The following is a 14,009-nucleotide window of genomic DNA, read 5'->3' on the forward strand; positions in this document are numbered from 1 at the left end:
ACATATATATATATACGTGCGTGTACACACACACACACACACACAATTCCGGACTAAAAGCTGAACATTTTTTTCCCAAGCTTTCAACTCTGCGGCTTATGCAATGATGCGGCTAATTTATGCTTTTTTTCAAACGGCCGCCAGGAACAGTTAAGACACGAGAATATGTGTCGAGAAAGACGCAAGTTTGTTATAACTTCACGCTTTGTGCATGAAAAAAACTATCATGAAAAGACTATCGTCATTGGAAAGGTGTGGATCAAAAGAGGAAGTGTAACTGCCATGTTGGAAATCATTTTACAAGTCTGTTTATTTAAACAAAAATAATGTGGCGAAACGAACAGGATTACAAGAATCAAAGTCCAATGAAGCTGAAATGTTTAAGGAGGGTATCTATTTGTCTGCATTATTGTGTGTATTGGAATAAATATTTTACACGGTTGTATTCTACGTATAGTCCTTGATGTAACGAAGCTTTTTTCGTGGACATTTAAATACATAGAAGATGGCAGGGGATGTAATAGCTTTGTAGTTTTCTTGTTCATCTTGTTTCAGGCTGTTCGGGATTTTTCTCCGATGAGTATATTTTGAAATTAATTCATATGTTGAATCCCAAGAGTTTAAGCTTTCTGATGATGTGTGGCATGACATATTTCGGTGACTGGCGACATCGTACAGACACGTATTTGTTTATCAAAAGTCCAGTGTCCGCCAGCTTCCGCTGAATGTGGAACATTAAGGGGTTGAGGTACCTTAAAACTCTTTCTGTGTACTGTCTTTCTTTTTAAATATCTTATGTGTCAATGTGGGCACATGCGTCTTATGTATGTATAAATGCTTTTTTTTTTCCTTGAATAATGTACAGGATGCGGCTTATAATCAAGTGTGCGCTATAGTCGGAATTTTACGGTTTGTGTGTGTGTGTGTGTATATATATATATTAGTATTTAATCTATTTAACCGTTTCACCCAATATTCTATTTTAAGTTTTGTTCTATTTATTTGTTTTACTCATAATCTTGATGTTAATTATTAATTATATTATTTCATTAATTTGTCTTTTATTCATAAATCTTTTTATTGTCATGTTTGCACCTATTTTACTATGTAATCTTTTTTCCATTATTTTTCTTTATTATTGCTTTTACTCAGTAACATTAATAACAGGTTAAGCTGTAAAATAATATGGAATTTGTGATTAAGGTGAAAATTGGCTTTATAAATGAATATTATTGGGTTTTATATTTTGAATGGGAAGAAACAACAAAGCAGTAACAGTCAAAACTCAAATCTTTTTTTTTCAACACTGACACCACATCTTTCTTACTGTTCATCATATGGTGAGTCGGACACCTGCAGCACGGATGCCTGGAAGTCCTGGATGACACACTGCAATCACAAAGAGACATTTTGTATAAATATATGTTGTAAGACAGTTATTTGATGCCAAGGATTTCTGTTATCACTGACATTGCACATGTAGTTATGCCAGGAGCGGGTTACTTGAAGCAGTTTGTCCTTTTTCTTCCAGTTGGCTGGTGATCCTTCTCGCACTGCGTCCTGATAGGACACAGAATAAAACAAAACCGTAATAAAGTGGCAATGTGTAAATGTTCACCATGAGAGGTCTTAAATGGAGCTCAAGTGTGTGCATTGGAAGAAGACACACTATGGAAGCCCGAAGGATACCAAATTTCTAAAACCTACTTCCATATTTTCTTGCTCCAGCAAGAATTATTTCAAGTCAACTACAAAAAAAAAAGGACAGAGCTGGATCAAGCCGTATCGGCTGAAAAGAGCCAATAGCTGGAGTTGGTCAAAGCTGCTGTAAAAGGCTATCTTTAGCAGAAGAGCAGGAGAAGCTGCCAGAAGGCCAGCAAAGTTTCTGGACCCTGAATCTTGAAAGTCAGTAACATTCAACTGTGGGAGGTGACAGACACTAAAGGACCAAGCAAGAGCAGTTAACAAAAGCAACTAGCACAAGCAAAACCCTGGTACCAAGTGGCAAAGATGAGTGGCCAGAGAAGGAAATAGTAGAAGAAAGATGGATGGTGCCCGAATCACAGAACTCAGCGTTGTTCATTTGCATCAGCAGATGTAAAAGGGGAGTGACACAAAACAAGGTTCTTACAGCTTAAGGAAAGTTACATTCAAGACTTGAGACTTTTTTTAACAGCCTTTAGAAATCAAATGTAAGACCAAGTTGACAAAAAACCATAATTGAAACAAAAAACATGTGGATTAGAGGCAATTTTAAACAAATGTTTATTTGGATTTTTTTTCTATGTCACATTTTGGTCCGGTTAAAGACTTTTCATCTGAAAAACAGCACTCTCTAAAAACAAACAAATAAAAAGGGTGTGTACAGAATATCATGGATCAGTAAAAACTGGCAGATAACTACTAATTCTTCTGCTACATCCTTCACAAAGCATTTTATTATGATGCATGAAAGATGACATTTTTACCTAATTTTATTAGTTCAATCAAATAAAAATCTTATTAATGTGTTCACATTTATACAACCTGTGAAAATTGGATTTAAGACCATTTTATGCCTGGTAAGGCTTTATTTTTAGAATAATGAATTGATTGCATTTTAAGACTTCACGGATCTGCGGGAACCCTCCAAAAGGATGAAGCAGTAGCAACTAACAATAACAAGAGCGGATGGCAAGCGATAGCCTGCAACCAAGTGGCAACGATGAGTGACCAGAGATGGAAACAACGGAAGGAAAGAACAAGTTGCCTAAATCATGGAAATTAACGTGGTTCACTTGCAGGCGCAGCTGTGGATTAAGACTGATACAAGAGGATGAAGCACGAGCTGCTAACAAAAACAATAGCAGCAAGCCAACAAAAGACGGGCGGAAAACAGATGTGGAAGGTAAAACTGGGACAAGCGAGCTTTGAAAAATCTTCATTCGAGATTCTAAGTAGTAAGATAGCGAAAAAACGTAGCAGCTTCTTAAAAAAGCGTTTCAGGTTTTGTAATGTTATTACAAATTTCTAAACCTACAAGTCATGTCCATGAGATAGTACACGTGTTTTTGCTTATTATTTGAATTAATAGTATTTTACTTGTATTTTTACACCACCAGTATTGTCGCTTTGAGATTTTAGGCAGTCAGGAGAGTAGAAAAAAAAAATGAAAATCTTAAACACATAAGGAATATGCACCCACCTTGGATGAAATCATATACGGCGGAATTATTTCAACATTTAACTCTTGGAAAAGTTCTCGACACTGCATGCTCATGAAGTCTCCGGCCAGTGGTGACTTCACAATGCCTGTTGGAAAAACAAAAACAAAAATCAAGCAATATCTGCTGCAATATGTTACCTGCTCCGTAAAATGAATAATTGGATGCTTGGATTACATTCTACTACCTTCCCTAGGAATGAGCAAAAAATAAACATTCGAGTTTGGTCTTCGTGAGTGCTTGCATCATTTCCTTTTGCAGGTGAAACTGTGAGGTAAATGTAATACCGTAAATTCTGGATCACAAACCGCTACTTTTTTCCCTCCATTTTAAAAACTGTGGATTATGATACAATGCGATGCGAATGACTTTTTTTTTTTTTTTTTCTTACAAGGCAGATGGTCATGAGGATATCGGCGGCCATGCAACTGAACATAAGCTCTCCCTTCCCTTGCACACATGACAAAGCAATAGAAGACCAAGTGTTGCTACTACTACATACATTTTTTTTAAAAATCATTCTTTCAGCTCGGTAGCCTAGATGGTAGGGCGCCCGCTCCGAGACTGGGAGATCGCTGGTTCAACCCTCGGCCGAGTCATACCTAAGACTTACAACATTGGTACTCATTGCCTCCCTGCTTGGCGCTTGGCATTAAGTGTTGGAATTGGGGGGTTCGGTCACCTAATGACTCCCAACACAGCAGTTGAGTCTAAAATGGCGGCGCCCTGTTTGGCTGCGGCTGCATCGGCTCGCTACAGTTTAACTGTGCGGGTCAGATGTATCGACATTTTGTTCTGTGTGCATGGTTACAAAGAATGCCAATAAAAGTAAAGTCTAATTCTATTCTAATTGTCATTCATGCCGAGACTAGTTACTAAGTACACGATAATCATCGTGCTTACGGTGATTTGACACCTCACAGCTTAATATGACGTCACAGTTCTCAGCCCAAGAGGAAAAATACACCCTATAATTGCTCACCTCCTGCCACACTAAAAAATTTAATCATCGTGCACCACTTGTTAGAAAGATTACAAGCATTCATGTATGATTTTTTTAATGTAGTAGTAGCAACACTTGGACTCCTCTATCACTTTGTCATGTGCACAAGAGATGAGATAACTTAAGATTAATCGCATACCTGCCAACTTTTGAAAGGGAAAAAGCATAGTCGCTAGGGTTCAGCTTCGGTCAGGTCCAGAACTACCCGGCTGGGGGTATGTTTGCTGTTCGTCTTAGAGATTCCCCATTTCACTTAACTGATTTCAGCACATATTTAAGCAATAAACAAAAGACTAAATCTCAATATGTCATGCAAACAATTTCACTGGCACATTATGTTTTCACAGCGAATAAATACAGGGAGTGCAGAATTATTAGGCAAGTTGTATTTTTGAGGATTAATTTTATTATTGAACAACAACCATGTTCTTAATGAACCCAAAAGTCTCATTAATATCAAAGCTGAATATTTTGGTAGTTGGAGTGGGGCTTTTTTAGTTTTAGCTATTTTAGGAGGATATCTGTGTGTGCAGGTGACTATTACTGTGCATAATTATTAGGCAACTTAACAAAAAACAAATGTATACCCATTTCAATTATTTATTTTCATCAGGGAAACCAATATAACAGCTCAACATTCACAAATATACATTTCTGACATTCAAAAACAAAACAAAAACAAATCAGTGACCAATATAGCCACCTTTCTTTGCAAGGACACTCAAAAGCCTGCCATCCATGGATTCTGTCAGTGCTTTGATCTGTTCACGATCAACATTGCGTGCAGCAGCAACCACAGCCTCCCAGACACTGTTCAGAGAGGTGTACTGTTTTCCCTCCTTGTAAATCTCACATTTGATGAGGGACCACAGGTTCTCTATGGGGTTCAGATCAGGTGAACAAGGAGGCCATGTCATTAGTTTTTCTTCTTTTAGACCCTTTCTTGCCAGCCACGCTGTGGAGTACTTGGATGCGTGTGATGGAGCGTTGTCCTGCATAAAAATCATGTTTTTCTTGAAGGATGCGGACTTCTTCCTGTACCACTGCTTGAAGAAGGTGTCTTCCAGAAACTGGCAGTAGGACTGGGAGTTGAGCTTGAGTCCATCCTCAACCCGAAAAGGCCCCACAAGCTCATCTTTGATGATACCAGCCCATACCAGTACCCCACCTCCACCTTGCTGGCTAATGAGGCGGACTGGAGCTCTCTGCCCTTTACCGATCCAGCCACGGGCCCATCCATCTGGCCCATCAAGACTCACTCTCATTTCATCAGTCCATAAAACCTTAGAAAAATCCGTCTTGAGATTTTTCTTGGCCCAGTCTTGACGTTTCAGCTTGTGTGTCTTGTTCAGTGGTGGTCGTTTTTCAGCCTTTCTTACTTTGGCCATGTCTCTGAGTAATGCACACCTTGTGCTTTTGGGCACTCCAGTGATGTTGCAGCTCTGAAATATGGCAAAACTGGTGGCAAGTGGCATCTTGGCAGCTGTACGCTTGACTTTTCTAAGTTCACGGGCAGTTATTTTGCGCCTTGGTTTTTCTACATGCTTCTTGCGACCCTGTTGACTATTTTGAATGTAACGCTTGATTGTTCGATGATCACGCTTCAGAAGCTTGGCAATTTTAAGAGTGCTGTATCCCTCTGCAAGATATCTCACTATTTTTGACTTTTCAGAGCCTGTCAAGTCCCTCTTCTGACCCATTTTGCCAAAGGAAAGGAAGTTGCCTAATAATTATGCACACCTGATATAGGGTGTTGATGTCATTAGACCACACCCCTTCTCATTACAGAGATGCACATCACCTGATATGCTTAATTGGTAGTAGGCTTTCGAGCCTATACAGCTTGGAGTAAGACAACATGCATAAAGAGGATGATGTGGTCAAAATACTCATTTGCCTAATAATTCTGCACTCCCTGTACAGTATTGACTCGCAAAGCCTCCCTCTGTCACTGCTCCATTGAATCAGTCACTTCACAAAGTGGAGGCACACCAGTGTCAATTGAACATGCGAGGCCAAAAGATTTTTATTTGATGAAAAGCAGATAAGGGACTGAAAAGCCATAAACATGCGTGGGTTGATTCACTTTAGCAAAATTAATGATATCCAAATGTTCTCCATGTTATACAAGCTACAGCCTAATCATTAATTGTTCTCCATTGAGCATTGTTCTGATTTTTTCAACTGTTCTTTCGAATGGGTCACACTGTGGCGCTTGTATCCAGATGATGTCATCATCATTTTCCTAGTCATCAGGCTGCCATGCACTTTGGTCGATAGACTTGCCCGGATATGCAGCCAGACGACTGGCAGGGCTGATATAGCAGTTGTTTGAAATGGTACTCTGTCTCCATCTTGCGGTGGGATGTTTTTACGATTTCATTTTATTTTTTAAATTTTAAGGGGAAAACTGTGGTTTCTGTGATGGCACCGTATCACCGTAGTGGGTTAAAGAAAACTGTACTCATGACGGCAAAACCGTAGTACTTGGCAGGTATGTAATCGCATGGCTCAGCATGTGTGCAGGCTGTTGTGGCTGTACGGGCTTCCGTCAGAAAAGTACATCGAATTCTGTTCTGAGAATGTTTTTGTTCCACTACTGAGTATATCTTAATGACAATTGAATTAAAATTCAACTGCTGCGCTAGTTTATTAAGGTTGACAGCTGCGGACACAGTCCACAAACGAGTGTGTTAATCGCAAAACAATGTGTTACTTTTCTGTATTAGACCGTTTCCGACTGATTTATTTTAAAAACTTAATAAAAGGAAGTGAATATGTTCAATTTTATTGCAGTTTAAGCCTCAACTGTGGCTTATTTATGAATAAGGTTGAGTTTTTTCCTAAAATTTGCACATCCGGCTTTTAACTAGATACACCCTGTAGTCTGGAATTTACGGTCAATGCAGTAATCTAAAAAACGTGAGATTGCTTCCACTTACCTTGTTGCAGGACGTAACCATCGTGCACCGGTATGGCCGTGGTGTGTGTGGCCCCGCTGTCCAGGACCAAGCCTGTAGACCTCCCGTTGGCGAAGCTTCAAGGATGTTTTTTAAGATAAACAATTCAACAGAAACAAGCTCTGGGATAGCATGCAACCTTCACACACAGTGCTGCATATTTTGTTTGAAAAATGTAGAGAAAAAGTTGGTCAAGGACAACAAGGATACGCAGAGAGAACAGCCGATTTGCAAAGAAAGAAAGCGGGAATGTTGTAGTGCTCGAACATCAGCTCTGTCAGTTTCTCTCGTTTGGCACGGGTATTCCACTGTGGACACAAAACACAGCGTTTGGCTTGAAAAGTAAAAAAAAAAATACTCATCATTGCAACTGGGAGGGAAAGTAACTGACTGATGCTTCAGACATGAGTACTGGATGAAGGCTCGGTTCGGATTTGAAGTGCATCCTGTAGGTGTGATCCATAATGGCCTGGAAACTGTCCCAGTCTTCAACTGTGACGGAGGCATCAAAAATATTCATTTTAGTAATTGTTTCTCAACCTTTTTGTGGAGCTTGGGTCCATTTTTTTAAGGCACACCACCCGTACATGATACATGTAAAAAATTATTTACATTTATCAAATTAACATTAGTTCATTCAAAAGTATTACAGACGCTCCCCGACCTACGTACATTCAACTAACGAATTCCGGCAGATATGAAATGAAATGATCTGCATTTATATAGCGCTTTTCAAGTCAAGACTTCCCAAAGCGCTTTACAGTGTGCTTCACATTTCCCAATAGCGGCCGTGCAGCCATGTAAGGCGCCAACCTGCTTATTGGGGGCATTAGGGGTTCAGTGTCTTACCCGAGGACACTCTGACATGCAACACGGAGGAGCCGGGATTCGAACTGCGATCTCTTGATCCCAAGACGAGTGCTCTACCTCCTGATCCACTGCCGCAGAGACGATAATTTTTTTCGGGATGTCGAAAAACATTGAGACATTGCTGTAAATTAGATTTTGTATGGTGTGCACCTTTTGCTTCTTTCTGCCGCGTGGTGCTGTGAGCGGTCACCCAGCTTCCACACCTAAGAAGAAATCAGTCTTCTACTTCCTGGGTCATGTCTAGTCATGATAACGTGTACTAGCGCGCTATGAACTTTGACGTTTTTTTGTTTAATATCTCGTGCATCCATTCAATATGGTTGGTGTAAAGTGTAAGGAAGAGGTGAGCCGTTTCTTTTGAAACATGAGTGGAATAAGAAAGCTTGTTACGTTTGAGAAAATGGTTGGAACGCTTTATTTTGGCCACTATTTACCACGCAGAAGGACCCCTGGGAAGCGCAAGCCCCAAAAGTAAGTAAAACCTCACTTTATTTAACTTTATAGAGCATAATGTTTTATTAAATGTTTATTTTTTTAGTACAAAACAATACATGTTACTTATACAAACCTTAAACATGCAAAACATAGCACCGAAGCAACCTACAAATTCAACTTACGAACAGTCATCCGGAACCTAATTTGTTCGTAGGTCAGGCAGCGTCTGTATTACATTTTATTTTATTTTTTTACAACTAAATTGTCAATAATGGCAATTTATCCAACTTAAGTGGATATCATGAGAATAAATGTTATTATTTCCCTTTGGAACACTTGATTGCACTTAAAATTAGTTAGCAAAATGATTTAACCATCATACCTGCTGAGCAGATAATTTTGCTACAAATAATGAGCAACATTGTCTAATATTGCAGACAGATGATAGTTTAATTAATATGATTTATTACTCTAGTTAAGTCATGTTTATTTGTATAGCCCTTAATCACAAGAAGACTCAAAGGGCTGCACAGACCACAGGTTATTGCAAACTACAGACCATTTTCCCCTGATCTAAAACCTACATGAGAGCAAGGAAGAACTCATGAGCATGAGGAAAATGAATAAACTTGAGGAGGGACCGCACATGAGGTAATCCCCTTTCCAGGCTGCAACGGATGTTGCAAAAACAAGCAATACACAGATATTGTCAACTTGAAATATTGGTCATTCATAAGATATAAATTATAACTGTGTTTTAAGCCTAGATTTAAACAGTTCCACCGAGGTTACAGATCGAATCTTAGGGGGCAGAACATTCCATGGTACCTGGGCCTGAATGGAGAACTCTAGGTATTTCTGATAATTAAAAGTTTGAGAAATCAATTCAAAATCTTGCCACAATTTTTAGCTATTGTAACTGACCCGAAAAAAAAATTTCATTTGTAAAATAAAACAATGTATCAACAAAATGAAATATTCATTTATGACAAAATTGGGGCTGAACATTAACCAAAATCGCGATGTGACGTAGTGAAATTGTGTAATTGCATAACACTGCGGGTTTTTTTTTTTAAAAGGATTTGAAGACAGCAAATCCTAACAAAGCACCCCAGAAGAGGGCGCTGTTTACTTATGCATCACCTTTTAATAATCTTGTAAAATTCACCTGAAATCTCAATCGAAGACGTGCTCTAAGTAAATTGAATGCTGTTCTTAAACTATTTAGGGAATGTGGACGGTTTTGGTCTTTTTTGAAAGGTAACATCTGCAAGTGCTACTAACATAAGTAATCGAAGTTTAAACTCACAAAAATAGTAGGCTTTTAGTCTCGCCCGTTTTTTTTTGTTGTTTTTTGCAATCACATGCAAGATGAGTGTAGCATGGGCAGCTGGAAAACCGCTAAGACAAATGCATAAAGCCTTACCAAGTCCAAGGTCATATTTGATCACAATCTGAGAAAATAAACATTAGAATTTTGCACATTTTTCTATTAATATGTCGAGGCGTTTCTAAAAGTGGCCATTTGGAGACTTCAAAAAAAACTGTGACTGGTGACCTCATACAGACACCTCTTTTCTTCTCAACAGTCTGACTGCTCGCAGGTCAAAGCATGTCCCTAGAATTAACCCTTGGATGGATAAGTGAGATCAAAATTGACCCCATAGGTTGTTATCCTTTAAAATATATATTTTTTAAAAAGTTGTAACATTGTCTTATTCCAGGTATTCCGAATAAAACGTGTATGACATTTTTTCCCCACAATAATTATCGACCCCACTCATGGAATGTGTATGAACTTGTACAGTTAAGAAAATTATATAATAATATAATTATATTATAAATGATAAGTATTTGAGCACCGTGCTAATTTGCCATTTCTCCCACCTAAAAATATTGGAGGGGTTGGAAATTTTCATTGTAGGTGCATGTTCACTGTGAGAAAGATGAAAAAAGAAAATCCAGAAAATCACATTGCATGATTTTTTTTGTACAATTTATTTGTGTGATACAGCTGCAAATAGGTATCTGAACACCTGTGCATGCAATTCTGACCCTGAAAGACCTGTTAGTCCGCCCATTAGAAGTCCACCTGCACCCCATGTACAGTGGGACCTCGCTACTTCGCGGTTCGACGTTAGCGGGTTCAGAGCTTTGCGGGCCTAAAAAATAATAATAGTTAAAAATAATAATAATAATAATAATAATAATATCAATTAAAAAAATAGAAAATTAATAATAATGAAAAATATTACATTAAAATTAGAAATTACGATATTTTACAAAATTTGAAAACACAATATTCAATTAGAATTAGTAATTGCATCATTTTACAAAATTTTAAAACACAAAGAGATGCACGTATGCTAAGCGTTACGGCCATAAACACAAACTCATTGGCCAGCATTCGCTGAATACTCGACTCCCATTGGCCCATTCGCTACAGTAGGCCACGCTTATCTCGTACGTATACTGTACAGCACAATACAGTACGCTTCTCGCCATTACTGTAGCCTTTGTCTCGCGGTGATTTTTAAAGTTTTGTGAAGTCCTTCTGATGGCTCCTAAACGCTGTTCATCCCTTGGTGCAGCTTGTGCTAACAATTACCGAAAAAGTGAGTTTATTGGACAAATTAAAAGCAGGAAATAGCTACGCTAGCGTAGCCCGACAATATGGCCTTAACGAATCCACTGTTAGCTACATAAAGAAGGAAGAGAAGAACATCCGCAAAACTGCTGCAATATCTTTCACGAAAGATGCTAAAAGGGTTGTAAACACCCAGAATAAGACCACGGTGCGAATGGAAAATGCACTGGTTATTTGGATCCACGATTGTAGGGCGAAAAAAATCAGCCTGGATGCAAACCTAATCAGAGGTTAAAATAACTTATTGTAAGAGGTAAGTTAAATTTTGTTTTATGGTTTGATTGTTTAACAAGAATCTCTCTAACCGTATTCAATATGGTGTACTGTATTGTACTGTATACAAGGGGGGGTGTACTGCAAAGGTTTTTTTTTTTTGAAGGGGCGTCGCTACTTTGCAGATTTTCAATTTTCGCGGGAGATTTTTTTGTCCCCATTAACCGGGTCTAAAAAATAAAAATAAAAGAAAATAATTAATAATATATATATATATATATATATTTAGCATTTTTGAAGGGGCGTCGCTACTTTGCGGATTTTCACTTTTCGCGGGTGGTTTTGGTCCCCATTAACCGCGATAACCGAGGTCCCACAGTATCATCCTAAATCAGATGCACCTGTTTGAGGTTGTTAGCTGCATAAAGACACCTGTCCAGCCCATACAATGAGTAAGACTTTGACTTGTAACATGGCGAGGACCAAAGAGCTGTCCAAAGACACCAGAGACAAAATTGTACACCTCCACAAGGCTGGAAGGGGCTAAGGAGCAATTGCCAAGCAGCTTTGTTAAAAAAGGTCCACTGTTGGAGAAGTCATTAGAAAATGGAAGAAGCTAAACATGATGGTCAATCTCAATCATGCAAGATATCACCTCATGGGGGTCTCAATGATTCTAGGAAAGGTAAGGAATCAGCCCAGAACTACACGACAGGAGTTGGTCAATGATCTAAAAACAGCTCAGACCCCTGTTTCCAAGGTTGCCATAGGTAATACACTAAGACGTCATGGTTTGAAATCATGCATAGCACGAAAGGTTTCCCTGCTTAAACCAGCACATGTCAAGGCCCTTCTTAAATTTGCACATGACCATTTGGATGATACAGAAGAGTCATGGGAGAAAGCTTTAAGGTCAGATGAGACCAACATAGAACCTTTTTGTCATAATTCCACTGAGAGTGTTTGGAGGAAGAAGATTGAAGAGTACAATCCGAAGAACACCAGCTCTACGGTGAAGCATGAGGGTGGAAGCATCGTGCTTTGGGTTTTTTTTTCTGCACATGGGACAGCACGAGTGCACTGCATTAAAGAGAGGATGACTGGGGCCGTGTGTTGTGAGATTTTGGGGAACAACCTCCTTTCCCCAGTCAGAGCATTGAAGATGGGTCGTGGCTGGGTTTTCCAACACGACAACGAGCCGAAGCACACAGCCAGGAAAACCAAGGAGTGGCTCCGTAAGAAGCATATCAAGGTTTTAGCATGGCCCAGCCAGTCTCCAGACATGAACCCAGTCGAGATTCTTTGGAGGCAGCTCAAACTCAGCCCAGAAACCTGAATGATCTAGAGAAGATCTGCGTGGAGGAGTGGGCCAAGATACCTCCTGCAGTGTGTGCAAACCTGGTGAAAATTTAAGAAAATCGTACAATTCCCCTCCAAGTAAGATAGCATGCCCTAAATGTATTTGTGTGTCACGGGAACAAAAACCACCCTTCTGTCATCTTTACACATTGCATCTGGGTCACTTTTATCATGAGAAATAGAGCAACGGTGAGTTTTTTTGGACCGTAATTTGAGCTGCGTACGCCGTTGTTCCAGGCCAGCTCTCTAAGGACGGCTTCCGCTTTACTGCAATTAAGATTGGTGTCGCAACGGCCTTGAAATGGTTTTGTCTTCATGAGTCTTAATCGACATATGTTTTTACATATATTTGGAAGTACTGGTGCAGTTTGAGGAAAAGAAAACCAATTTAAAACTAACAATTAATATGAGGCAAATCGTACAAGTCAAAGTAAATAGAGCTTGAGTGGAGTCTGGGATTCAGCATCACGCCTTATGTTTTCACTTACCGTGTGGAATGAAATGTTTTGGGTGCTCTCTTTACAACATTTTCTCCACTATACGACACCAACAAAAAATTACTTTGCATGTCCAAAGACGTAAAAATCCAAACATTGCGGTGTTCATGGATATGAAGATGTTTTATCCCTAAGATGCCTGCCTACGATTGGTCAACATCATATCAAATGCTGGTCTGCTCTTGGTTTGTGTCATGCCATCATGAAAATGCTAATATGCTGTTGACTGAACTCACTCTCACAATGCTATTCTCTCTCTCTTCACCCTGGAATCGCGGGACTTTGCGAGTCAATACTGTATTTATTCGCTGTGAAAACATAATAATTCTGGAAAAAACGTTTCTGATTCTCAAGAAATTAATGAATGTATTATTGAGAAATATTTATTGTATTATTGTGAAGTGTTTAAACTGTCAAAGGGATCAGACCAAATAAGCTGCAGCTTTTTCCTGTCAAACCTTTTTTTCTTTCAAACAATCAATCAAATAAGAACAAGGCAACCAAATTGCTAATTTCGATTTGCTTCGTCCTCCCCCTCTGCCTCTACCCGCTACGCAACTGTACAAAATCAAGTCATGTCACACCAAAAGTGAATCCTTTTCCCTTCAAATTTTATGTAAAATTATTTATCAAGTTATATAATCAGATGCACGTTTATTATACATAAGATTTACTCTATAGTTTCTTTTATTTTATTGTTTTAATTTGTGGAACCAGGGTTTGGGAATTTATTAAGTTATTAGCACAAGTTTCCATTTCCTGCTATACAGTAATTTTACTTTGCGAACCCACTCTTAGAATGAATTCATATCAAATCCCGGG

The 14,009-nt window shown here is 38.9% G+C and overlaps 1 protein-coding gene across 2 annotated transcripts in view; it reads right to left on the minus strand.

The window, feature by feature from the left end:
* Positions 1 to 14,009, minus strand: part of actl6a (actin like 6A) — a 32,380-nt gene that overhangs the window by 4,681 nt on the left and 13,690 nt on the right. For both annotated transcript variants that reach the window (XM_088349656.1, XM_088349655.1), the window contains exons 4-9: positions 7,558 to 7,658; positions 7,377 to 7,474; positions 7,149 to 7,243; positions 3,185 to 3,291; positions 1,471 to 1,560; positions 1,328 to 1,389 (exon numbers count right to left, since the gene is read on the minus strand). In XM_088349656.1, the coding sequence (XP_088205782.1) occupies positions 1,328 to 1,389; positions 1,471 to 1,560; positions 3,185 to 3,291; positions 7,149 to 7,243; positions 7,377 to 7,474; positions 7,558 to 7,658 (553 nt within the window). The remainder of the gene's footprint in view (positions 1 to 1,327; positions 1,390 to 1,470; positions 1,561 to 3,184; positions 3,292 to 7,148; positions 7,244 to 7,376; positions 7,475 to 7,557; positions 7,659 to 14,009) is intronic.

This window comes from Urocampus carinirostris, chromosome 12, assembly GCF_059441175.1.
Source record: "Urocampus carinirostris isolate Australia breed hairy pipefish chromosome 12, RoL_Ucar_1.0, whole genome shotgun sequence".
NCBI lineage: Eukaryota > Metazoa > Chordata > Actinopteri > Syngnathiformes > Syngnathidae > Urocampus > Urocampus carinirostris.